The sequence below is a fragment of the Kogia breviceps genome, chromosome 8 (assembly GCF_026419965.1).
Source record: "Kogia breviceps isolate mKogBre1 chromosome 8, mKogBre1 haplotype 1, whole genome shotgun sequence".
Lineage (NCBI taxonomy): Eukaryota > Metazoa > Chordata > Mammalia > Artiodactyla > Physeteridae > Kogia > Kogia breviceps.
Genome location: NC_081317.1, coordinates 101086092 through 101113790, shown reverse-complemented (window position 1 = coordinate 101113790; position 27699 = coordinate 101086092). Strand labels below are relative to the sequence as shown.

Here is a 27699-nt window from a genome sequence, read left to right as displayed (position 1 = left end):
AAGCACAGGAGGAAGCATGAGGGAGAATGGTTTCCTCAACCCTCCCTGAGGCTTCGACCAAAGCAGCTGAAGACAGAAGTAGTCTGCCGACGAGAAGAAAAGGGCTTTTAAGAAGTACTGCTCGGGGACCATAATTCCCTTTATAGTGATTTGAGAAATCTATGAGCTGTATTGTCTTAACTCTGCCAGCACTCTGATTAAACCACAGGGCTCACTGTTTTTTACGTATTTAGAGTTTATAGCTTAAACACACCTCTTCTTGATATGAGTCCCACAATCTCGTATACACGGTCTGTGGGAGAAAGAAGTCATAATTACCATGGGCTTTGGCTTAAAAAGATGGGTGGGCAAAGCCACAGCTGGCAAAGCCATGATTGTTAAGGGATTCTATATAACAAAATGTTAATAGTTTCCACTGAGTGGTAGGATTATGGGATTCTTTCTTTGTTCTTATCTGTACTTGAGTCTTATCCGCACAATGAGTATTGTATTTATTAAGTAAACCGTTAATGAAACTTCCATAGTGCTTGGATTACACCCGATTGCTGCTGCGTGGCAGATCCTGGGGAAAAGTACAACAGAACCAGAGAACAGAATGTCTTAGCTCTGAGCATACTGACATTTCCAGTAACCTAAGCTTGAATCACAGTCCTGGCCTCAATGAGAGTTGGTCCTGAAGACCACAGACAATGTTTCCATGACTTCAGTTCCAGCTTCCTGCTTGGGAAAGAACTTGATTTCCATGGGCTAAAGCCTCTATGTTTTGGAGACCTTCTTCTATGGACAGCATAAAGCCAAGAACTGAAGTACAAAGATCCCTGTTCTAGAAGGTTAGATCTGGGTCCTAATCCTATTCAGTTACTGAAGGGGTGAATAATCCCATCAAGTGAGGGATAGTTGAGGGAACTAGAAATATTTAGACTGAAGAAGACTTAGGAGTGGCAACTATCTTCAAAGTGGTGGTGGGTTATCACATGGAAGAGCCCTGGGGGAAAGGCCCAGGATGCCACTATGTGATGTTACAGGGAGACAAGTTTTACCTTGATTTAGAAAGAACACTTCTACCACCAGAGAGGTCCATCCCTGGAGTGGACTCCCTCCTGAGACAGTTCGATTCACCAGAGGCTGGACCTCACCATTTCAGAGGCTTAAAAGGGCATTTAGTTATCAGGAGAGTTGGACCAGATAATCTCTACGATCCTTCAAACTCAGATCTCCTGATTCTACATCCAGGCCTCTCTGTACCAATTTTGGCTTGTTTTGGCTTATTATCAGATCATGTTCCCTTATAGCCCCCAGGCTAATGTGTAGCTCCAAAAAAACACCATCTGATTCAGTGAACCTTGACTGCCCTTCTGCTGCAGCTAAAAAGTGCCTCCATTTCTGGAGCTCAATGTTTAGCCAGTGTCTGGCTGTTCAGGAGCTGCTGCCCTCTTGTGGAAATGAAGAATACAACCACCTTGAGAGTAATCTAGTAGCGTTTGGAGGCTACTGTCTCATCTTGCTTTCCCAGAAGAGCTTAGCTTTTGGATGTGAGCCCTGAAGTTCTTGATCCTAGCCCATCAAGGCCTTTTGTTTACATTCACAGTACCATTATGTCCCATAAAATACCGGAACTTTAGCCACAACATGAAGTCCTGGTTTCCAGAGAGTGGCCAGAATTTGTGGATGCCTGTTTCAGTTAAGGAGTGACCCTTGGCTGTTACCAGAGTGCTCTGGAAAGATCTCTAAACTAGGTTTAAAGACCCAGGTTCTAGCTCATGTGAGCTTACATGACCCCGAACAAGTCACAAATTTATTAAATGTATAAAATACTCTGGAGTTTGGAGATGAAATCCTTTGGAGAAAAGTGGTCTGTTATATGTGTACTACTTACTGCTGCTAATCGCAGCAAATGGTCTTGTGTTCTACTCAAGGCTGGGTACCCTTAGCTCCACCAGGGGGACTGGCCAAGCCCAGGCCTTGTTCATCACAGGTGGAGGCTGTTCTTTCCTCTACAAGGAACTGCAGTAGACTGATCATGGAGGGGGGGGGGATCAACAATTCCCAGGTTGCGCAGCTGCCTGAAAACACTTACCAAGTTTTCTGGGCAGGTTTTGCTATTCTTGCTGAGGATACAAAGCTCCGAGACTGGTTAGTTTCATTGTTTCTAAACACCAGTCACCTGCTCACTGTTGCCAGTGCAGGGCTTCATACGGAGGCGGGGCCAACTGAGGACACTGCATAGTTCCCTTGAGTACTAGGCAGGTATTGAACTCCAGACTGGAAAAAGTTTGGAATAAAACCACAGTTGGTAGCTGAGTAAGGAACATGATTTTCATTAAAACAAACAAAAAAACCCCATTTTTTTGTACTTAAGTTTTCCATAAAAGATAACTGTCCTTCAAGAACTGCCTTGCTGGGCTTCCCTGGTGGCGCGGTGGTTGGGAGCCCGCCTGCCGATGCGGGGGGCGCGGGTTCGTGCCCCGGTCCGGGAGGATCCCACGTGCCGTGGAGCGGCTGGGCTTGTGAGCCGGGGCCGCTGGGCTGGCGCGTCTGGGGCCTGCGCTCCCCAGCGGGGGGACCACAGCAGTGAGAGGCCCGCGTATCGCAAAAAAAAAAAAAAAAAAAAAAAAGAACTGCCTCGCTAAGTTTTTCTTGTCGTCTCTAAATGGTATCTTCAGTTCTGTCTGGGGAACTATTTTCTGTTGTTCCCTAATACTGGACTGAGCTAACTTTCCATTACCAGTATAACAGAAAATTTCAAAAGCAGACAATGCTTTTATTGACCCCAGACATTGTGCACCATCCACACTTGCTGAGAATAAAACATCTTAGTGAGGCATTTATTACATTAGTCTGAAAACATTTTTTCACTTACATGAAATCTTACGGACCGAAGTGACAGTCAACTGCAAGCAATAAATGCTTAATGACTTATTTAGATAGTCTGAACTTTGAAGAGACTTTTCTCTTCCCAAATACTTTAAGCCAACTGAAATGAAAACAACTTTTTAAAACATTTAATCATAGTGAGAGTCCATGTTAAAGCATAACTTTAGTCTTTCAATTAAGTTTATCACTGGCACAAAAAGGTACACTAAGAAAATGTTTTCACTGAAAAATAACAAACTAACAAGAATGCTACTTAACTAATCCTAAGTATTATTTGGGAGTAATAAGTCAAATCTCCCGTAATAAAGCTTTGGTATTAAGAGTAACCTACTATATGAGTGCCTACACCACGGACCAGGCACTGTTCTGATGTTTTACATACAAAATCTCTAGTCCTTATAATAACCCTAAAAGGAACACAAATCTGTTAAATGACTAAGCAAGACCATACAGTTAGTGGCAGCACCAGAATCAGAACACAGGTCTACCTACTCTTGCTATGACTGAGCCTCTTCCTCTCCATCTCCTAAATGTCACTCTGAGTTGAAGAGGGGAAAGAAACGGGAGGCCACCATGATGCCACATCCCTGTGCTTTAACTAGTATGTTTTCTTTATATACTGGACCATCTATTTCAGATTTTATTTGAAGCAAAGTTTTGGCTTGCTTCAGTATGTATTTCATTTTCTATTTATTACCCTCTTTCATTCATGGCAGATAGGCTCTAGAGGTCCTGAGAATGTCTGAAACAAAGAATGCTATAAAACATCTTAGTAACTCTCGAAAATGCTAAGTGGACCGTGGATCAAAACTTCAAGCTTCAGAGAACTTACAGCCACTAATGATCTACAAAACAAACAAACAAACCCCACACCTTAGTAACTCTCAACCTTGGATCAAACTACAATATGCTGGAAGAGGTATTACTGAAAAGAGCTTGAAAGGGCAGCCTAAAAGGCAGAGGGTACAAAACACGGGCCATGTCCCTGTAAAGGGGACATGGTTCATAATATTGTGAATCAAGGGGCTGGTTCACAATACTGGTTATGATGTTCAAAACTGTGAATCAAAGAGAGGTGCGTTATTATATATTTGCTTGTTGCTAACGCTTTTCTGATTAGAAGATACAGAGTCACTTTAGGTAACTTCCATTTAATTTAATATTTATTTTCATTTTATATCCAGGTCACATTTTCGACATTAAAATATAATCATGCTGACTCCCCCCACCCCCTACACCCTCAGAGAAAAAAAATTGAAGAACTTTACACAACTTGAAAGATGGAATGCACAGAGAAGTTGCTATTGCACCCAAGTAACAAAGAACACAGAGAGACCAAACAGTAGACATGTCAGAAGTGCATAGAAGACAGCTCAGGGCTCGCAGCAGGAAGGAGGAGGAATTAAAAGACTAAAGCTTTTAAATGCTATCACTTGTGCCACAAGATTACCCTGAAAAGGCAGATAGGTCAGAAAGCAGGACCAAATAGGGGATTTTCCAAAGGCTGCTATCTAACAGAGTTTAAAATATCCATATATTATATATATTTAAAAAATTCCATACACAGAAGAGCTTTCTCTTCCCCACCTTGCCTTCAGCATCTGGTAAACACTTTAGAAACTTAAAACCACTGTTAGCATGTCCAAATGTAGAACTGATATAGGTTTTTCTTTCTTAAAAAATTGTATCTCAACTCTTTCCAACCAACAATTCTATTAATTATTTTAATTATGATTCCTCTGCATGGAAACCCAGTAAGGATCATCAAGACAGGGCATCTCACTACTATCAGATCAATGCCAGTTGGGCAAAAGCTGCATGATTCTGTGTTACTCAGAGGGAGGGAGAACAGTAAGAAACAGAAGTTGAAACTTATCCGTACCGAGGAGGAGAAGGAAACTCCTTTTCTAATCTATTCATTAAACAGGAAACAGCAGGTGGACAGTAAAAACCATCTGCTAAGAGCAGCAGCACAGACCCAGAGGCACACCAAAATCTAAAAACAAGTGCTCGGGAAAGCATCTTGGCTCTGAGAGGAAGCGTCTTTCAGACCCTATCTTGCCTCTAGTTTGGAGATCAAAGCATTATAACTTCAGATAGTGATACTCTTGAGGGGGTGGACAGGGAAGGTCTCAGGGACCCAAATAATGAGGGCACTAGGCAGCTAACTACACCACTATGTACAAATACACAGGTCAGTAAGAAAACTTCACCTCCAACCCTCAGCTACTTTAAACAAAGCACTGAAGTTCCAGTTTTCTGAACAGGGGTATTTTAAAGGCTGTTAGCAGTTTAAAACATTGCAACACTGGCACAATATGTTACCTATTCTTTGTTTTTAATTACAGGGTAACACAGTAAACTCCAACACAAAGGTGGGGATGGGGGAGTGCAAAAGGAATCAAGAAAACAGAACCAGTTATTTCACAAGAGCATCGAGCCAGCGATGAAGTAGCAGCTAATGCTTTGCAGAGTCTCGAGGGTAGAATTCGCTCAAGGTGCTCTGAGGGATTCTCTTCAGCATTTCTTTGGGGAAGATTCGGAGCAGTTGCCAGCCAATGTCCAAAGTCTCAAACACAGTGCGGTTTTCGTAAGGACCTTACAAAAAAATTGAGATTAGATGAATAAAGGCCAAGTACTTCCAACTTCTCAGCGTTATTCAAGATGTATTCTGCTATGGGACTAGCACTGTGAGCATGAAGTATGAAAAAGAGACACAAAGCAGTTAGGTCTCCCAGGGCTGGATGTGACTTCATGTGGAAATGAGGGTCTAGACAATAACTACCCCCGGGAACCAGAGAAAAGGGAGAAAGCCTGCAGGCGACACGTTCGGCGGCTGTGTGTGTGTGTGTGTGTTGTGTGTGTTGAACAACGGGTGGGATCTAAACACACCCCACTGAATAATGGAAACTAGAACCATAGTTTTGTCCAGAGAGTAGTGAGAAAAGCAGTTTCCCAGGAACACAGGCTGACCTGAAGGAGGCTAGTATAGATAAACTTAGAAGGCCTTAAATGCCAATTAAGCACCTGAATAGGTCCGTGTGAAAGTTTTCAAACTTGCTATTGCTATTATTATTATTCTTAATAGCAGAATCATTCTTATCCTGCAAATAAATCTCATTTTTTAACTAAGGAGTTAGATAGAGTGGCTAGAGTTCTGCATCTCTTCTCTACCAGAACAATTTTTATCTTTTTAAGATATTAAGGTTCTCCGTAATTTTTTTTTTTTTTTTAAGAAAACCCAACAATCATATGTTCTGGGGATTTTAATGTTACTTAAAAAAATGTATCACATAAATAGAAAAGTGCACAAATCCTAAGTGTGTAGCTGATGCATTATTCCAAAATAAACACATCGTTTGTAAGTATCACTGAGATCAAAAATAGAGTTTACCAGCATTAGCAGGGGTGGCAGGGCAGAGACCAAACAAAACAGCCTGAAAGCCCTACACACATGCTATATAATAAAAACCATTATAGACTTTTTAACAGAAGGACAATCAATAAAATTAATACTAAATTTACCCCGGCAATGGCATATAGAAAGTCAAGGAGACTGGTGAAGATGCTGGCACTAACGGCCAAGGATGATGGGACAAAGGTCTGGACTAGGTCTTGGGACACACAGAGTGGTCAGAGATCAGCAGCTTCAACATCACCCAGGAACTTGTCAAAATACAGGTTCTCTGGCCCCACCCAGATCTACCGAATCAGAATCTGCATTTCAACAAGATCCCTGGTAGATTCAAAAGCATATTCAATTTTGAGAAACACTGGCCTAAGTTTTTTTAATGCGAATGAAAAGAGAACAGGATAAGATGTTTTAAAGGAGAACAACGCAAATTAGCAAATATTTGATGACTGGAGAATAAATGAAGAGGGTTAAGAATGCCCAATTCCTGAGCTTGGGCTAACTAGGGTCATGGTCATGCCAGAGGTAGACAGAAACTGAAAAGGGAATCGCTAGGCAGGTGGTCAGTTGGGAAAATACTTTGGTTCTCACCACGCTGAGCCAGAGAAGATGGCGGCATAAAACAAAGGCTTCCTAGCTGGACATGCGGGACTAGAGCTTCAGAAAGAGGGTAAAGGCTCATACATAGGAAGTTAGTCATCAGCACAGGGGAAAAAAAGCACAGAAAGAACAGGTAATTAAGCCTTAGGGAACACTAACAATTAAGAAGCAGGAAGATGAGAAATCAGGAGGATGAAAATAGATGGACTGGAAAAGTCCAAAACCCCCAAGGCCAGAGGAGAGCATTGCAGAGAGGTTAAGAGGGGGGAGGAGCGGCAATGGGGGTAGGAGAGCAGAAGGCCGGTTGTAAGGAAGAGAAAAAGTAAGACAAGAGCTAAATAAATGGATAAAGAAATGGAAGGTAGAAGGCAAGGAACCAGAGGGCTAAGAACAAAGACATGGCAGGCGGCTGGAAGAACCTCTTCTCTAATCAGAAGGAAAATTGTATGGAGACCAATGTAAATTCTCAGACTAGGAAAGAAGTCCTCAAAACTACATATGATGCTGTTTCTATTCATAGGAAAATAGTAACCTTACCCTGAGCAATGAAGTTCCTCTCAAACTTCTGCAGAAATTCCAAGTAAAGCAGATCATCTGAGGTAAGGGCTTCTTCTCCAACTACGGCTTTCATGGCCTGCACATCCTTACCAATAGCATAGCATGCATACTAAAGAGAAAAAAAGGTTTACATGAAACAGATAAAGTTTTATAAATGGTAACGGTACTCTGGGCTATATAAGTGTATTGCTGTAGCTATCTTCACAGTATTTCACATTATTTCCAAACATAATTCACATAAAGTTCCTATGCAAGTATTGGAAAGACTTTATTATACACTAGTCTCACTAAGAAAGGAGTCTTCAGGCATGCAATACATAGACATGACTAACACTCTACAAAAAATACACTCTCTCAATATATCAATGAGCTTACCTTTTGTAGAGCATTTAAAAATCACAACTTACACAATAGGAGTAATCGATCTCTAAATTCTATTAAAAAATATCTGTGTTATCAGTAGGTTTATTTATCATTTCTACTTTAAGGTCAAATGTATTTTTCTTTAATTATGCTTGGTATACAATCTCAGGACTATAGAAACCAAGGATTTCATAGAATATACACAGCTGTATCCCTTAGCGTTCTGGTGACTGCCTAATGTTAAACAAAAAATTAGTTAGAATAGTCTTTCACAAATACTCTATAATTAAGGTTACTAATAAAAACTTAATCGTCTTATGCCTATTTTATTTAAAAACTACCTCATACAACATTAGAGGTGGGTTTCAAGCATGTGATTTTTAATCTTTGTCATGAGCAGTTATCCTTATGAAAACGACTGTTTGGCTCTAATGAATGTTTCTGTATTCCACCATTCTATATTATATATTCTATATTAAAATTCTACTTTGATGGGGGGGAGAAGAAAAGTGATATGGAAGAAAGACAAGAGGTATGAGACAGCAGAATGAACTGAGAAAGTATTCATTTCTTTAAACACCACCCTGGAGAAAACATACGTACCAGCTGGTTAGATACATCGGCATGATCCTTTCTGGTCATACCTTCTCCAATAGCAGACTTCATTAACCGCGACAATGAGGGCAGCACATTAATAGGTGGGTAAATCTTGGGTAAAAGGGGAAGGGGGAAAATATTATATTTAAGTACAAAATTCAAGCTTTACTGGTAGTAAAGGAGGATTTTGAAACTCATTTTTATTGCTTAAATTGCATAAAACTGCTACATTTGTTTCCTAGATGATTCCTAATATCTTTTCCTGATAAGAAAAGGAAGAAACATTTTACAGGTTAAGATTTCTTTTGAGAATCAAATCCAAAAAGTAAAATCTACAAAATAGTACAAGATTATATTAAAAAACTGAATTTTCAACATCTGCCTACAATATCAAATCCACATGGTCTTCTGAACTCTGACTCATAAAATCACACATAAAAAGATTAACAATAATTTCACCTGAAAGCTGATATCAGAAGCTGACATCTATTAAAGAACCAATAAAAAATCTGTTTTTGATTATTCAGTCATAAAAAAGAGTGAAATCTTGCTGTTTGCAACATCACGGATGGACCTTTAGGGCACTATGTTAAGTGAAATAACTCAGACAGAAAAAGATAAATACCATATAATCTCACATATATGGGACCTTAAAAAACAAACAAAAAAATGTCAAGCTCACAGATAGAGAACAGACTGGTGGCTGCCGGAGGCAGGGGATGAGGAGTGAGCAAAATGGGTGAGGGAGGTTAAAAGGTACAAACTTCCAGTTACAAAATGAGTTAAGTCATGGGGATGGAACTTTCAGCATGGTGACTATGTAAGTTAATAAAACTGTATCACATATTTAAAGGTAGCTAGAAGAGTGGCTCTTCAAAATTCTCATCACAAGAAAAGAAATTTTGTTCACTATGTGAGGTGGTGGATGTTAAGTGGACTTATTGGGGTGATCATTCTGCAACATATACAAATATCAAATCATGACACTGTACACCTGCTACTAATGTAATGTTACGTCAATTATACCTCAAAAATTTTAACAATAAAAGACAAAGAAAAAACTCTGAAAAATCTGTTCTTTTATTAGTAACGAAAGTGGTAGATTATACCATTATGGAACAGAAGACCCCCCAAAAAAGTTCTTTGAACAACTCACTCCACTTTTAGGCATAACAAAGAAAGTGGAAATTTAACTCTTAATTCTGGCACTCTTTTCCACACCAGGATTTTAGTATTACAGAAATGACAATTTTACAGCCATATTAAAAACGATTCAATTTGACATTTTCTCAATAAATAATTCCTAAGAGTAAAGTCAGAGTCACTAAAGAATAACTGAAGAATAGATCTGTAGGCTTATAGCATTGTTCCACTGTCGAATACCTGTCTGTTGTGTAGCTGTCTGTCCACATAGATCTGCCCCTCTGTAATATATCCAGTCAAGTCAGGGATGGGGTGAGTGATATCTACCAGAGAAAGACACCTGATGTTAGTTAAAGTGTCCATCTCATGTAAACAAAACCACAGGAAGTCAATCTGCACTACTTAAAACCGTGCTATATAAAATAGTTTTCTGTGATGATGGAAAAGTTCTTTATCAGTGCTGTCCAATATGGCAGCCACTGGTCAAATGTGGCTATTGAACATGTGAAATGCGGCTAATGTGACTGAAACACTTTATTTCAAACTTTACCTGATTTTAATAAACTTTAGAGTTTAAACAGCCAAATGTGGCTAGAGGTTACCATATTGGCCAGTCTAACTTATCTGGTTGCAGCACAGTCAGACATGTGCTGACACAAGTTAAATTAGCTATATTCAAAAAAAGTACTATTTCTCCTAGTTATGCTCTCTTTCCCCCAAATATAAATAAAGTTCCATATTAAACACAAAGTTCATTTGCAGAGATTTGCCAATTTGATGTATATACTGAGAGAACATTCTTAGTCCATAAGCTATCCCAGAGGGATACACACCATTTCAACATGGAAAATACCGAGAGGCTAAACAAGTTAAGCAACACTATACAGGCAGCACCAAGCAGGTCCTACAGAGCAAGACACCTCTAAGTCTGTTAAATTACTGAGAGTAATTTTGTAGCTACTTCCTTGGAACAAATCACTTTCACATCAGAGGTAGTATTCAGACTGCCTGGGTTCTAAAGCCGCCACTTCCTAACTGTGACACTTTACCTCCCCTGTGCCTCACACGAGAGCATCTAAAAAGTTGCTATGAAGATCAAATGAGTCAAAACTTACAAAACACTTAGAACAGTGCTCAGATATAATGAGTTATTACTGTTTCTGAAAATATTTTGAAGAAGTGTTTTTAATAGACTGAGATAAAGACACAAAGACACTAACGTTAAGGGGAATGCTGAAAGTCTCACCCGGGGGGCTGCTGGGCATACATCCAGGCAGGCACCGCACTATGCACTTACACACACATGATAAAACCAAGTAATTTTTAGCAAGTCTTTGATGATCGTTCTATCTCTAGAGTCTCGTGGCATTTACTATTTGTGCTCCATATCTGGCACTTAGGCTACCTTAAATTATTGATGCACATACATTTAAAAAATATCCAACTAGAATGAGTAGCTTACATTAAGTACAACCCATATATTTTTTAAAAATTCTTTTCATCTAGACCAGTGTCCTACAAACAGTAGACACTAAATACTAGCTAATAAATAAAAATTACAAGAAAATTTTTCTACAAAAGAATACTAATTATGGGTAGTTTTGAAATGAAAAATTTTATTAGAAACTAATCACTAGACAAGGTAAACTTCTGGAGGATAAACCCTCAAAAGAATTTCAACTCAAAAAGATAGATGGTCGTCTTCTCTCTTAAAATCAAAGTCCTTACAATGATTAGGGATGCTATAATCCAAAGACCCAAAACTTACCATCGTTAGGCATGGTGAGAATAGGAATTTGAGTAATAGAGCCATTTCTACCTTCCACTCTACCAGCGCGTTCATATATTGTGGCTAAATCTGTATACATGTAACCTGGGAAACCTCGTCGACCAGGAACCTCTTCCCTGGCTGCTGAAACCTGACAGTGAGTCAAGGAGAACAGTATCACATACCAGAAAATGAAAATTAAAGCTTGGTTAGAACACATTTGTTTGCACATGCCAAATTACAAAGTTGGAAACATCATCTTGTTCGTTTTAAATATCACCTCTAGAAATGATTTAGAAAAATCCAGCAACATAAATTCAGATTATTCTGCGACAAAAATGTTGACAGTTGGGGACCAGAAGTTTTCTGCTAAAATCATACTGCCATAACACAAATCTTCAAATAGTTTGCTAGAAGAAAATCTGCTTGCAATTTTATAAATCAAAGGTAGTACATTTTAAAACTAAGAGAACATTCTCAGTTCACAAGATTTACTTCATGTTATGGATCTTGCCAGATTTACATAAGCTAATCCTGAAAAGATCCAAAGGGAAGGAAATACATATATCAGAAATCATCTGATGCACTTTATATACATTACTTAATTTAATCCTCACAACAACCCTATGAGGAAGTTTATGTTATTAACCCCAACTTACAACTGGAATCAAGGGCCAGATAATTTCCCTGGATCACCGCACAAGATAAGAATAGTAATAAATGGTCTTTCTCTTAGAGACATGTGCACTAGAATATATGCATACATTTTAATCTACAGCCAACAAGAACTGTAAATCGTTAAGCCCAACTTCTAACTGCTACTTTGGTTCCTCCAAGAGTATGCTCCAGCAGTGCTACTCAAAGCGTGGCCTGCAGACAAGCTTTTACCCATGTGTAAGGAGATAATGTAGAAAGCAAGATAAACATATAGAAAACTTTAGTGGCAATTTGATAGAATAATTGTCGAATCTAATACTACTAATAAAAGGGTTTGTAAATTTTTTTTTTTTTTAATTTTCACTTTTCTAACTTATTTTTACGCCTTTCAGAAAAGTATTTGTGATGGATGGGAGAAAAGAAGTCCTTCAATGAAAAAGCACTGTAGCCGAGTGAGATATGATGATGGATCTTAGGGAATCTTAAGCTAGATATTTATATAGCCTGTCTCTTCAGAAGTCTTCTTCCCTTTTTTGCACACTTAAAAGAGCAAGTAACTCAAAATTTCAGTAACTTGCATTAGAACAAACACCCCACACTTCTGGATGGTAACTGCTAGAATCTTACATTGTTTCTAAATAATCACTGAGTTTTCTGAAGGAAAAAAAAGTTCTGAAGAGGGTTCTGCCAGAGTATAGTCTTTACGTATGTAAATAAATAAAAATTTACACCATTAAAAATGAAATTCTTGAAAAGGGCTAAAAACTGACAGTCTGGACAGAGACAGAACTACCTGGGAGAGTAAGTGATTAAATAGCTTGCATCATTTACTTTAAGAATCCAGTCTTAATCAATGGAGACAGTGAGAGTATGATAAACAGGCTAATAATTTAAATCTCGTCCTCTAATCATTTCAATTAGGTTGATAAAAGTAATATTTTCTTTTCTGATTAAGGTATTCTACTAATATATGAGCAATGCATTTTAAAAAACATGATTTTTTAAAAAATGAAAACTTGCAGAGGCACAAGATAACCCTGACAAGATAATCCATTTTAATTAACAAAAAATTACCTCTCGAAGTGCTTCAGCATAAGAACTCATGTCTGTTAGGATAACCAATACATGTTTCTCACACTGATAGGCCAGGAACTCGGCCGTGGTTAGAGCCAAGCGAGGAGTGATAATTCGCTCAATACTGAAATGAAACATTAAGTCCTATGTCACTCAAACAAAAAGGCCAAAAACAAAATGATTCCAGAAATAATAGTACAGTCTCCCTTTTACAGTTTCACATAAATTGAGGAAGGTTAAGCAATTATTACTTTAAAAGTCCTTAAGTAAGGCAGAGTTCTTTTATGTATTTACATAATAAGAATTACTTAGTGCTACACAGCTAAATTGATTTATTTTATAAATGCCCCGTAATTTGTCAGAACTATATAGTTCTCAAAACTGAGCAAGAAAGGAAGAGAGAAGGAGAAAGGGAGGAAAAGAAGTAGGGGCCAGATTTTGCAGCTAAGAGGAAAGGTAATTTATTGAGTATGGACTGTATGCTAGGTAACTTATACTATTATCTCACTTAATATGCACAACAACCCTGTGAGACAAGTATTATTTATCACATTTTATGAAAGAAGACACTGAGCTTCAGAGCCTAAGTGACTTACCCAAAACCAAATAACTTGCAAGAAGCAGAGCTGGAATTTAAATACGGTTATCTCATACCTAGGCCTGTGTAGCTTTCACTGTAATGTTCTACCTCCTTAGTGTAAGGTGACATTTTTGACCAGAAGCCTGCCTGAACAGGGGGAATATAGCTCTATTTTTTGTTTACTTACGTTGGGTCATTAGCCAAGTTCAAAAAGAGGCAGACGTTGTCCATTGAGCCATTTTCTTCAAAGTCAGATTTGAAGAACCGGGCAGTTTCCATGTTTACCTAAATGGCAATGACTTCATCAGTGCTGGGAGAAGAAAAATTCTCAATATTTCTTTCTCCTCCCCCCGCCCACCAAAAATTTATTTCTGATGAAGGCCAAGCTATAGATCTGCACTGCTCCTTCTTTTAAAGGTTCAAGTACCCCCCAAACGTTCACAAAAGCCAACAGAGTAAAAAGCCTGCTTTGGGCACAAAGGGAATTATTCTTACATTCCACAGTCAAGTGCTAAATACTAATCCATGGTTTGCCCAAAATGCCAAGTTGCAACTTCTCTGCCTAGAGATAAACTGAATAATATATGTGCAGTTTTCTACATTGTTCTAATAACACAAGCAATTTTACATTTCATACTAAAACAGAAAAAGATAATACTTACACCCATAGCAGCAAATACAATCGCAAAATTTTCCTCACTGTAGTCCACTACATCTTTGGATTTTTTTACCAAACCGGCCTGGCGACAGATTTGAGCTGCAATCTGATGAGGAGTACAAAAGAACTAAGTTAAAATCTAAAATAATACTTTTACAACAAAATAACTTTTACCCTAAACTTTGGAGAACTGTAATCATAAATGAAACTGGGTTGTCTTAAAGGGCTTTACTCAATAAAACTATTTTTTAATTTTTGCAGATTCCTAAGAGTAAGCAAGAAGTCAGATATGTGTGGCTGAAGAGTCAATGTAATTGGATTATATACACAGTAACATTGGGTATTTACCTTGAAAGTCCTGTATTTGGTTTCTCACTAAGAGTGAAGCACTCGGAAATTCTTTCTTCTTGAATTTCATACCAAACAGATTCTAGTTCTCACCTCATTGTGCGGTAAGCCAGCAGCAGAGAAGATAGGAATTTTCTGCCCCCTAGCAATACTGTTCATGCCATCTATGGCCGAAATGCCAGTCTGAATCATCTCCTCTGGATAGATTCGACACTGAGGATTGATTGGCTGGCCTAATGCATTTTGAAAAGGGAAAATTTTAATATGTCTCTACATTAAGACTACAACCATATAAAGCATATATAAAGCATTTCTTTCTACTCTTAAAAAATCAGTTATTTTTGAAATCTGAAACTTTAAATATTTTTTTCCATTAATCTTTTGTAGATTCACAAATTATATGGTAGTAAAGTGAAACATAAGGTATAGCAAATAAGAGAGAAATCCTAATTTCAAAGCCATTATGGCTTTTACATTTCAGATATATCCTGGTGATATTTTACAATAAATAAAATATAAAATTTTAAGATAACCTCTAGGAAAAATAAATTTATTAAATAATAAACAAAAAATAATTAAAGATGAAGTATGTTGGTTATCTACTTAAAGTATCATAAAAATCACCCATTATCTGACAAAGGTATAAGATAGCTATTTTCCCCAAAACACAGAAATCCATTTTCTGTCCCTACCCATGATATCAAGGAAGTCTTCAGCCAGTACAACAGGACCTCTGTCAATGGGTTTTCCTGATCCATTGAATACCCGACCTGTTAAACAGTACAAGACAGTACAGAGTGGACATGACTCAAATATTCATCTTTAAAAAGACTTCATGGAAATACGTTAAAAAGGAAACAGATCTCTGCTCAGAATGAATAATAATATCCGTTTACCAAGCATATCCTCAGAGACTGGCGTTCGGAGAATATCCCCAGTAAACTCACAGGATGTCTTCTTGGCATCTATACCTGAAGTCCCTTCAAATACCTATCAAGAAAGAAAAGTAAACAGAAGGGTAAAAGAAATTTACATCATAAGCACTTAAGATTTATTTGTCAGCCCTTATGAAGTAAAATACATCAATGTATATACTACTTTTAGTATCATGAATAAAGAAGTGTTCATGGTGGACAATGAACCAAATTGTCAACCTCTTAACCAGGGTCATGCCTGCGGGCCAAATCCATCAAGCAAGCTAAGAATGTTTTTTACATTTTTAAAGGGTTGCTTTAAAAAAAAAAAAAAGGAAGAACATGCATCAGAGACCTTAGACAAAACCCTCACAAAGCCTAAAAAATTTTTACTATCTGGCCCCTTACAGAAATTCTGCCGACCTCTGCTCCAGATCTACTTTTTAGGGCAATATTATTTGAGAAAACTGGCACTTCCTATAATCAATCACATTAAAAACTAGGCATTATCATAGACAATTTAAAGAAGTAGATTCAGATCTTGTTTTGGTTTCAGCCCATAAGCTCTGAATTCTACTTTTCATCTCCCTCCTTCTATGTGACTATCTGTTTCATTTTATCCATTAAAAAAATCTTTTTAAAAAGCCATTTTACCAGTGGAGCTATTGGGCTAGAATGGATATTGGTGGCTGGCATTTAGCAAGAAAACATGAAAAAATACTTTTCTTCCCTCACAGCCAGTAAACAGTCGGGTCCCTGGCTTAAGATTTTTCACCTTCGCGATGATGCAAAAGCAATACACATTCGGTAGAAACCGTACTTCAAAACAATCACATGAGATATTTAACATTTTATTATAAAATAGGCTTTGTGTTATATGGTTTTGTGCAATTGTATGCTAATATAAGTGTTCTGAGCACCTTTAATGTAAGCTAAGCTAAGCTATGATGTTCGGTAGGTTCCGTGTACTACATGCATTTTCAACTTACAATATTTTCAGCTTATGATGGGTTTATCAAGATGTCACCCCACCTATAAGTTATGTGATAATTACTAGAAAGAACTATTGGTGTTTCTCATGTTTGTTGTGATCAGAAAAACGTTTAACTGGCCAGGTTTTGAAAGTGATGCTTACCTGAACCACTGCTTTGGAACCACTAACTTCTAAAACTTGCCCACTCCTCTTCGTGCCATCAGGTAGTGTTAAGTGCACAATCTCAGCATATCTGGGAAACTAAACAGGAAAAAAATAAAGGCTCAATAACCAACATTTTAAAAGCTCCTCAAAAATACTCTATATGCTCTATGTCTTTCACAGCATGTATGCACATGCAGACCCCATACCTCCCCAAAGCACAGAGGTATACATCCAGAGTTTAGAATATCCTCAGGTAGTTTAAGTCCTTAAAACATTTATCACTGGCACATATACTGGCAAACACAACACAAGGTACAGAGGGAAGGATCGTAAATCTATGAAACCACAGCAATTAAACTCTTTCCTTCTGTGTATATGTTTTTAAGCTTTCAGACTACAGAAAGTTAAAAAACTATGTTCCCACTACTCAGAAATGATGTTTGCTTCTGGGCTGTGTAATCAACTTGTGCTTTGGGAAGACAGGAATAAAATGCAACTAAACAATAAAATAATTACTATTATAATAAATAATGCTAATATTCACTCCTCAATCTAATTCTCCTAACCAGAAATGTATTCAGCTAATCCATTTTTAATATTTCAAATTGCATGTTTCCAAAAATATACTGTAGTGTTTCACTCACCTAAATGGTAACATACTAAATATATCATCCTGCAACTTGTTTTTTTTCCCACTTGACCATATGTTTTAGATCTGTCATAGTAGTATTTACCTTATTTTATTAACATAATCTTTTGAAAAATGCATCACTATTTTGTGTGATGTGAAGGAAAACATCTGCCAATGCATCTGTGAATCAACGCTGACTGTAGGACACTTGATTCTGGAGATGCTAATATGAATAAATGGGCATCTAGAATCAATGTTAGAACAGATATAGTTAAAATAAAATCAAGTGACACTACATTTTATTCAGCTATTCTTCTATCACTGGTGTTCAAGGCTGTTCCAAGTTTATACTACTACAAACATGTTGCAATGAACATTCTCACATGTGGGCCCAAGATTCCCTAAGGTATCTGGTTACCTAGTGGTGGGCTATAGGCTATGTCCATTTTTATGTGAAATTACTCTGCAAAGGAACCTTTTACTTTACAAACTCCCTAGTAGTACAGAAAAGTATCTTTTCCCTACATCTTTGCCAATCTTATATTATTAAACTTTAATTTTTACCATTTTGATAAAATAAAAAATAGTATCTTTCAATTTGCATTTTCCTGATTCTGCTAATATTGAGCATCTTTTCATGTTTACTGACAATTCAGACTTCACTTCCTATAATGGCCTTATTAATATCTTTTCCTCGTTTTTCAACTACATCTGCTTTTTCTTATTTACTTTTAGATAAGTTTCATAGATTCTGGATATTAATCCTTTTGCGAATATCTGCTCCCAGTCTTTCTTGTCTTTTAATTTTGTTTATGGTATCCTATCATACAGAAGTTTTTGCAATAAAATGATTTGTTTTCCTTTATGATTTGTGTCTTTTGTGTAGGAAAACCTTCCAATCTGAAGTCATAAAAATGGTTTTCTATATTGTCTTCTGATAGGTTTTTCATGTTTTGGTCTTTAATCCATCTGGACTTATTTTTGGTATGTAATTTTATTTTTCTTGTTTTTATTTTTTCATACAGGAAGCCAAATACCCCAACAATATTTACCGAGTAGCACAAATTAATTTGTGCTACAAGTAACACGACTTGAAATGTAGCCTTTATCATTTACCAAGTCAAATTCTCAGGTGTGAGAAGAGTTGGTTTTAAGAATTCCACTGAAATACCTGCTTACTCCCTCACCAAATCTTTATTCTTACTCTATTTCTAACTGATTTTGTTACCTGGAGAGAATCAACATCTTTTCTATTGTGAGTCTTTTCATTCACGAAAGTGGAATCTCCACTTATTTGAAGTCTTCTTTTATGTCCTTCAACAATGTTTCACAGTTTTTTGTAAAAAGTTCCTAATTATTCTCGTGGTTATTTCTGGCATACAAAACACTACTGATTTCTATAGACATCCTCTGTATCCAGCAACACTGTTTTACACCATTGTTTCTAATAGTTTGTCCACTGAATGACTTGTGTTTTCTCTTTAGTTAATCATCCTACCAAGAAATGCCACAGTGTGACTTTTCCTTTTTAATCCCTTTATCCCAATTTCTTTTTCCCACAGCATTGGTTAGGGTCCAAGCACAAAGACAGAACAAAGATGGATAGCGGTGGTGACAACAGGTGTCCTCACCTTGTTCCTGATTTAAATGGGAATGTTTCTAGAGTCTCTCCTTAAGTACACTGTTTGCTGTAAGTTATGGCAGATATCCTTTAAGAGGTTTTAAAAGTTTGTTCTATCCCTTATTCCCTTATTTATAAGACCACCTTCCTCTTTTGTTTTGTTTTTTTTAGAAACAAGTAATTTTATCAGGTATGTTTTCGGTATTTACTGAGAAGAGCGTAAGCTTTTCTAGCTTAATCTATGAATGACCTGAATTATACTGACATTTGCTAATATCAAATCATCTTTGTATTACTGGGATAAATTCTACTTTGTCATAATTCTGTTGATTTTTTAAAGTATATTTTTGCTGATATCCAATACATGAGAACATTTTTATTAAGAATTTTGGAATCTGTGCTTGTGAATGAGATTAGCTACATTGTTTCTTTTCTGATACTATCCTTTGTCTGGTTTGGGAATCAAAGATGGGCTACCTGCAGAAAATGAGTTGGACAGCAGTCTCCATCATCATCTATTCTGATACAATTTGTACAAAATCATCTATGCCTTGATCCTATCTGTATGCTTTAAGCTAAAAACAGGAGCCAAAAACTAAAAACAAACAAAAAACACTCTAAATCTGGTGGTATAAAGCCATTCTTACAACTACATAAACTTTTTTCCTCAGCTGGAGTTATACCCCAAACAAACATTCAATAAAACTTTTTCAGCTTTCTTAAAATTACTTCCTAAAAAAAAAATAATAATAATAATTACTTCCTCCAAGATGCTTTCTAAGTCCTTTCCATTATTGACTCTCATAGCACCCTGCACTCACCCTTCATAGCACTTACCAATTAGACATTTATGTATCTGTATTATGTATTTTTGGTGCTGAGTTCAGCGCTTAATATAGTTGAAGCATGAATATTTTTAACTGTTTTTGAAAATATATTTACTAATATAAAAGCTTCATATTTTTAAAATATGAGTCAAAAATTTTATCCAATAAAAAGTATATAAAAAAGAAGAAATAAAGGACAAAGAAGCAAATAATGCTTTCAATACTTCCTCAAAAAATAAAAGTGTATGCTTCATCCTTTCACAAAATATTAACAGGCACCTGCCTAAACCTTGTACAACTTGTATACTGAGGCTTTGAATCAAACTGCAGACTACTATGAAACTGTGGCCAGGAGTAAGCTATATGCTTAATCTTGCAATTAATTTGTACAGGTACCTTGTCATGCACAAGCTGAAGAGACAGTGCACTTTGCCCTTTCTTTTAAGAAATGTTTTTCCATTTATTTTCTGATTCCAGAGGGGCCACATGCCAAACATACTTCTGTCATTACTTCTCTCAACAAACTAATAACTGTGTACCTTTCCCCCTGATCCACTCCCAAAAACAACCAATGCAGAATTACTGTTCTACAGAGCATATTATACACATTATCTCCTCTGAAGATATTTTAATCACTGAACTCAGGCAGGAGGCTTCACCCAGGGTGAAGTCTATTCAATTATAGACTATATTCTATGCCTCTTTTTCTAAGATAATTCTCATGTACAGGTATGGCTAAAAAAAACCCATGTAACTAAAGAGTCTTTCAACAAACTGAATAAGTAAAAACTATTCTCTGCTTATGGTTTTAGTCACTGTTGAGATAATCTGTTGTTTATTCATTACTTGAATACCAGTGTCAGGCCCTCAAAGACAAAAGTAACATTGTTTACTCACTCAAAGACCTTAAAATTTAGTAGAGAAGGCAAAAATGTAACAAGTAGTTATAACACACAGTAGTCTATGACAAGAGCCACAAGATACTGCATATGTAAATAATATCCTACAAGTCATAAAACACACAAATATTACTGTTGTTTTCCTAATAAACCTGTGAGGTATGATTAACAAACAAATAAAATTTTAAATTTTACAGACAAGGGACTCAAAGCCACAAACAGATTCCACAACAGATCCAGTACTAGACTCCCATCTTCTGACTTCTGATCTAAAATTCTTGTCTCCATATAGCACTGACATTCTGACCAAGGAATGGCTTTAAAAAATCATGACAAAAGACTTAAAGTATACTAAACAGTACTTAATACTATGCTTTTAACTTCATAAATGGTTAGACGATAATGATAGTGGTATTACCTTAACATGATCTAAGATCACTAGTGGACCATTAACTCCTGATACTGTCTTGTATGCTGGAAAGAAACACAAAAAAGTCAGTTCTTTTCAAACAGGACAACAGTCTAAATGAACTCTCTGGTATTACCAAAAAAAACCCCTCTCTCTATCATATCTATTATATGGAGCACTCAAAAAGTATGAAAATTTTCATTGACTTTATAAAATATGCCTGCATCTGTACAACTTCTCATAATCCCCTTCATCAAACCAAAAACATTTTAAATTCTTACTCTAAGTCACATTGTTTCAAGGACCCAGGATACAAAAACAAAGGTAAAGAGGGAGAGTTCCCACAAGAGTTCACAATTTTATATGGAGAAGGGGGAGGTAAGGGCTCTACCAGAGGTGTGCTGAGGGTCTGTGGGAGCACAGGAAAGACCCTGCAATGGTTCTTACTTAGAAGAGAAAAAACTTTACAGAAAAGGTAGCACTTAGCAAAGTAGATAGAGAAGAAGAAGGGAATCTGTAACTTTAAGCAGAAGTGACAAAACTCACAAAAGAAATCTGACAAAATGTAGTCTGTTAAGATAAAATGCCATGATTAAATAGTATCATAAAAACTACGAAAAAAAAAGTTTATGAAGGTGGACAGAATGAAAGGCCAGAGATCATATAAGCATCCTTTAAAGAAAAAAAAAAGTCAAACGTTACTGTCATTGTAGAAGCTTATATTTTCTACTGCAAATTATGCCCTAGCAACAAACTACCCAGATTTCTCATTTTAGAAAGGAGGTAGCTATCATTGAACTGTATCACACCTACATACATGACAAGTATAATTAATGGTAATCAGGTATAGATCAGAACACTCAGGAAAGCAATTCTAACAATGTCAGAATTAACTAAATTTCATAATCAGAAAAGCTGAAAACACAAATGAAGTAAGTGTTTACAAGACCTAAAATAATGCATAAGGAGCTGTCAGCCGGGGCTTCCCAGGTGGCGCAGTGCTTGAGAGCCTGCCTGCCGATGCAGGGGACGCGGGTTTGAGCCCTCATCTGGGAAGATCCCACATGCCGCGGAGCAACTAGTCCCGTGAGCCACAACTACTGAGCCTGCACGTCTGGAGCCTGTGCTCCGCAACAAGAGAGGCCGCGATTGTGAGAGGCCCGCCCACGGCGATGAAGAGTGGCCCCCGCTTGCCACAACTGAAGAAAGCCAGTCTGTCCATTCAAGGGGCTTCAGGATTTAAAAACATAATTTCTTTAGCCAGGAAGCAAGTGCCCTGGTAGAAACACTGAGACAGGGCAGGCAAGCACTGTCAGGAACCCTAGTCTTTCATACTGAGGACCTTTAAATCTTCACACCAAATATTTTTTCAACCTTAGATAAAAAGCAAGTCACAAATTTTACATGTTAAGCTACTTGAATGGATGGTAATGTAAACAAATTAATCATGCCTCCAAGATTATTAGAAATATCCAGTTGTCATATATTCTGCTACTTTTATGTAAATCCTCCCCATTGTTTTAAAATAATCTAATACTCTTAAAAATAAGTCCTACCCCTAAAACAATTTCTTCATTGTTCTCATTTTATTTTTGGCCTCACCACACGGTTTGCAAGATCTTAGCTCCCCGACTGGGGATTAAACCCACGCCATGGCAGTGAAAGTGCCGAGTCCTAACCATTGGAGCACCAGGGAAGTCCCTCACTGTTCTCATTTTAAAAGAATCCATATATTGTTTTTCAATTACTTTCTAAAACTGCTATGTGGATATGCAAAATGAACTACATTAGAAAACATGTTTTTTTGGCACCCAGGTTTTAAAACTATAGAAACATAGACCTTTTCAAAACCTAAACAGCTGGGAATGGGACTAGGGAGTGGGCCAGTGGAGGTGTGGGAATTCAGTTTTGAGATTTATAGGCAACTGTTTTGAATAAAATGTAACATCAGTAAAATGCTTCAGGTTCTGAAATTCTCTTTACTTTTCGGGCAAGATTTGCATCTCCTTTGAACTTTTAACCTCTACAACAATGATCCTTTACAATCTCATGTTTAAATTCAAGCTCATTCAAATTATGAAGTTTTGCCAGTCACAAGGCAAAAAGCATGACCAAAAAAAAAGAAATGCTAGTCATTGCTTTTCCTGGAAACAGTGAATCAAGTTGATTTCAACTAAAGAAGACAAGATTCTACTTCATCAAAAGCAGTCTCTAAATTTGCAACAATGTATGTAGCCTTTAAAAAATCTAGTAACCATTGGAATTAATTAATAACAAAACTACCAATACACATTAAATACACAATACACAAGTACTTTAAAAAGTACTTGTCAGGAATTCTTTTTTAATCTCCATAACAGGTCTATGAGCTAACAAATATTATTCCAAGTTTTACAAGAGAAAAATGATTCTCAGAAATTAAGTAACTAGCCTAAGGATCTGAAATTACACAGTCTGCCTCCAGGCGCTTTTTCTTTGACTCTGTGCTACAGCTCAAATTCTAGAACTGAACTGGTCATTTTTTTGTGGTCTGAGGCACTCTTGTATCATTACTGAAAAACAGTCTTTCTCCAGTAGAGTGTAGCCACTAGAAAAGTTAAAGCAGGAAAGGAAGAAACTAATGGAGATGCTTCAGCAGTTTTCTGTCACTGGAAAGCATGAGGAGACCACTTCAGATACAAACCAGAGGTTAAGCAACATGCTTGGTTTAAATTAAAATGGTATGCAAACTAAACTAATAAATGTCATAATCCAAACTAAATAAAAAATATTACCAAATGAAACTGCTTCACACTTTACAGAACATCTTCAGATAGGTTACCTTTTCAGTTTCACAAAACACTGGGAGGTAGGCAAGGCTGATAGACCTACTCCACACTTAAACTACATTTATGAGAGATCTGTTACTAAATGGAAGAGCCAGGATTAAAATTATTTTTGTTTGTGGCCCACCCCCACCAATTCTAAGTTTATACTCTATGACCCTTAGTCTCCAGTATAACTTAAAAATATGGAGATAACACAGTTCCTAGCACTTGGACTACAAATAGGGAGTAGAAAACAGTTTATATACAAACTATAGCTCCTTTCCACAACAGTAAAACTACTGGGGGGGGGGGGGAACAAGAAGAGAAAATAAGACAACAATTTAGATTAAGCTGCCAAAGACATAAAGCTGCTCTTTAAAAAGTCAATACCCATTCACAAATTACATGAATATTTCTTCTATGTTTAGAAACAATAATGACAACTCTTCTCTTGAAAATTTCAAATGAAGAAGAACTTGGGTCTGCAGGGGATGATCAGAACTTCTGAAAACACAGCAGACACGTTTACATCTTTGATCCTGAATATTTATGGAGTAACATTTTAAACCCAAAATCTACAAAGATTTTAAGCAGCACATATTTTGTTAGATGACATCCTCTTCCTCCTATAGGATATGCAATTGTTCAACAGAACTAACACTACTTAATGATTGTGAAACTTTCAAAGAGAAAATTCGACAGTTATTGAATAAGAGATCTAGTCCTTCGGCCTGCACCTTATTAACAAAACAAAACAAGAATAATCATCTTCTATTGTGCAAGAAAAGTAAAGACCCACACTTTGTAGTGGGCAAGGAAGGAGAGGTTCTGGAAAAAGGGAGGCCGACCATTCCTTTACTGGACTTTTCACTGAGGCTAACTGTTTTATGACATAAGAAACGTGAGATTAGTTGATCTAGGATCTCAAGAACAAAGGAGATTATCTAATCCAAAATGTTTAACATCCAAAAGCTCTTCATATATTATTGAAACTTGCTCAAAGTTTAAAAGGAAATAAATATCATTTCCTGTGACTTTAGAAATTCAACTAATGTGAATTATTTCAAGCCTGCATATCTCATTTTCCATCTCTTGTTAACAGCCCCATAATCCTGAAATTTTTTAAAACCAGCATCCAATTTGTACAGTGGAACTGCCAATATTCCATTCCTTTGTTCAAAAAGCACACATTAAATAACTATAACTTTTTACCTAGGATGGTAACATCAATCTTTAATCAGAAAAATTAAGAAGTTAATATATATTCAGAAGCAATTAAAAGTGTTAACTAGAATCAAGAATGTGGCAATATAAGAAAAAGATGACATTCAAATGCAGTTAGCTGTTAGCCTAAGTATGATATCATTTGTGCTTTTTAGAATAACCCAGACACAGAAGTGAAACTCTAAGTATCCCAACTCCCTACTCTGGTTCCATCCACATTAAGGATCCATATACTAAACTATTAGAACAAGGGGTTTAAATGCAAGTTATACAATTACAGAACACAATGCTTCTATGTGCCAACACTGCGCTACACACTGAGGATACAAAAAGGATTCCTGAACCCTAAAGTTTCAGTTTTAAGCATTATGTCGCAACAATCTTGTCAGGAGGAATCTCATCTGGAGAAGTTCTTCAGTCACTGGCTAAGCACACACAGAATGTTGAGAAATCATACTCATCTCCCTTAAGGGTTTACAACCTCAATCATGGAGTACTCTTTAAACTATGTTATTATTTCAACTGATACTCTGAGTTGAGACTGAGTGAATAATTATATGGAAAAATGACTACTGCCCCTTATAATCTTTTCCTAGAAGCACCACTAATGTCTATCTGTTCTACCCAAATAACAGCAAAGCATACAAATGCAATTCATAAAAGAGTATTTAACTGTTAGGCACAAATTTATTGTCATAAGAATGCAACATCTGTCAATTTCTTGAAACACTCAGCTCATGTAAACTCCCAACAGGTATTCTTCTCTAATGCAAATAATTCCCATTATAGAAAGCACATGGGGGGGAAGAAATTAGGAGTTTGGGATTAAAATATATACACTACTATATATAAAACAGATAACCAACGGGAACTACTGTATAGCACAGGGAACTCTACTTAATATCTTGTAATAACCTCTAATGGGTAAGAATCTAAAAAAGAATATATATACATATATTATATATAACTGAATCACTTTCCTGTACACCTGAAACTAACACAACGTTATATATCAACTGTATTTCAATTAAAAAAGAAAATCTCTGCAAACCATAGAATCAAGTCTTTTCTTTCTTCCTTACACTGCAGTGCTGCCACATGACCTAACCCAGTGACTGATGAGGATGGGATCAGTCAGGCAGAAGAGCGCCCAGACTGAAACTCTTCATCTGAAATTCTTTTTAACCAATGAGCCACCCACAAAGAGGTACTGTGGCAACTAACCGGTGCAAACAGTCTCACCACGTTGGAAAACATCAGGTGCTTTCCTAAGTTTTAAAGAGTCTACTTCCAGTGCTCATCCCCGGTTCCTAACTAAGGAAACTGTCAAGAGGTCTGACGCTACACAATTTTACTGTTTAGCAATTAAGAACCATTTCTTTCAGAACTTCCTAACTAAGGAAACTGTGAAGAGGTCTGACGTTACACAATTTTACTGTTTAGCAATTAAGAACCATTTCTTTCAGAACTGCTGAACAGTCCACTTAAGCCTGGTTCATTAAGGTCTTTTTGCAATCACAACACTTAAAACATGTTTATGCATATGCTTTGCATGTATGCTCCATAATATGGGCAAAGATGCTTGTCTTCCCCAAGATAGCCTTGCACTCAAGTTAATGGCAGAAAAAAGGTCCAGCAAAAATTAAGAAACCTGGAATTTTCCTGCTCTGCCAGTAATTAGGGGTCGAAAGCCTGGCAAGCCCTGTCCCTTTCAGAACCTTAGGCTTCTCACTGTAAAATGAGAGGGTTAGACTAGATGACCCGCAGGGTACTTTTCAGCTCTAGCTTTCTCTGATATCTAGGTGTCCTCCTGCGGAGCAGCTTCTCCACTGAACAACATCTCCCTCTGGCTGTGGGCCTGACCTCCATCCACGAAAAGCCTGAGCACGTCAGCGATGACACTACACCGTCCCCCTCGGCAGGAGCTCAGGACCTGCCCTGAGGTCCACACCCGAGGCAGGGGGAAGGGGAGGGGCGGTTCCCTCGACCCCTGCAGATCCAAATGAGGTCAGTAGAAGATTAGGGTAAGAGTGGCAAGAAGTGGCCTTCGCTCAGAGACAGGAAGCAAGCGCCTGAGCATGCTCCTGTCTTGGGAAACTGGAGAGGGTGGGGCAATAGCCGGGAGACCACCAACCCAGGACAAAGTTCCCGTTGGTGCACTTCCCCTTAGCCCACCCCTGGCACGGAAATTAAGGGACACTCAAGTCTTCTTCTAGAGAGAGAAGTCGGAGTAGGGGGACGCGAGAGGGAAAAACAATCCCCCCATCCAACCCCTCTGGCTAAGCAGGTGAGTGAGACCAAGGGGCTGGGCTAAGAGCAAAGACAGGATTCGTCTTGCTCTCTGATACTCACTGAGACGAGGCTGGGAGAGGTAGTTCCGGCTAACTGCCAGCGCCTGTTCTCGAGACCCCACCACGGGCCCACTGGTGGGTACGGGAAGCTCAGGCGCGGCCCCGTTCACGATGCCCCGCATCGCCCGCATCGCCATCTTGTCTCCTCCGTCCCGACTGGCTCCGCAACGGCGCCGCGCAGGCGCAGATATAGCTGGGGCAGCCCGCGGTCCGCTCCGCCCATGCGCGCTGAGGAGTCCCCGCCCA

The 27699-nt window shown here is 37.6% G+C and overlaps 1 protein-coding gene across 1 annotated transcript; it reads right to left on the bottom strand.

Annotated features, from left to right (window-relative positions):
- Positions 1–4015: 4015 nt before the first annotated feature.
- ATP6V1B2 (ATPase H+ transporting V1 subunit B2) lies at positions 4016–27699 on the bottom strand. The gene is made up of 14 exons (XM_059071297.2): positions 27455–27699; positions 21081–21136; positions 16682–16780; positions 15529–15622; positions 15325–15402; positions 14726–14865; positions 14289–14390; positions 13814–13911; positions 13047–13170; positions 11316–11466; positions 9788–9870; positions 8411–8515; positions 7424–7553; positions 4016–5472 (listed from the first exon to the last, which is right to left on the bottom strand). The coding sequence occupies exons 1-14, from the start codon at positions 27588–27590 to the stop codon at positions 5333–5335; spliced, it is 1536 nt and encodes a 511-aa protein (XP_058927280.1). The 5' UTR covers positions 27591–27699; the 3' UTR covers positions 4016–5332.

Excerpts from the sequence above, each read along its gene's own strand:
- ATP6V1B2 (XM_059071297.2), bottom strand. The coding sequence starts at position 27,590 with ATGGCGATGCGGGCGATGCGGGGCATCGTGAACGGGGCCGCGCCTGAG. Across the intron at positions 16,781-21,080 it reads TGATCTTAGATCATGTTAAG|TTTCCCAGATATGCTGAGAT; the intron begins GTAATACCACTA and ends TTTCCTGTTTAG. Across the intron at positions 15,623-16,681 it reads GTTCCAAAGCAGTGGTTCAG|GTATTTGAAGGGACTTCAGG; the intron begins GTAAGCATCACT and ends CTTTCTTGATAG.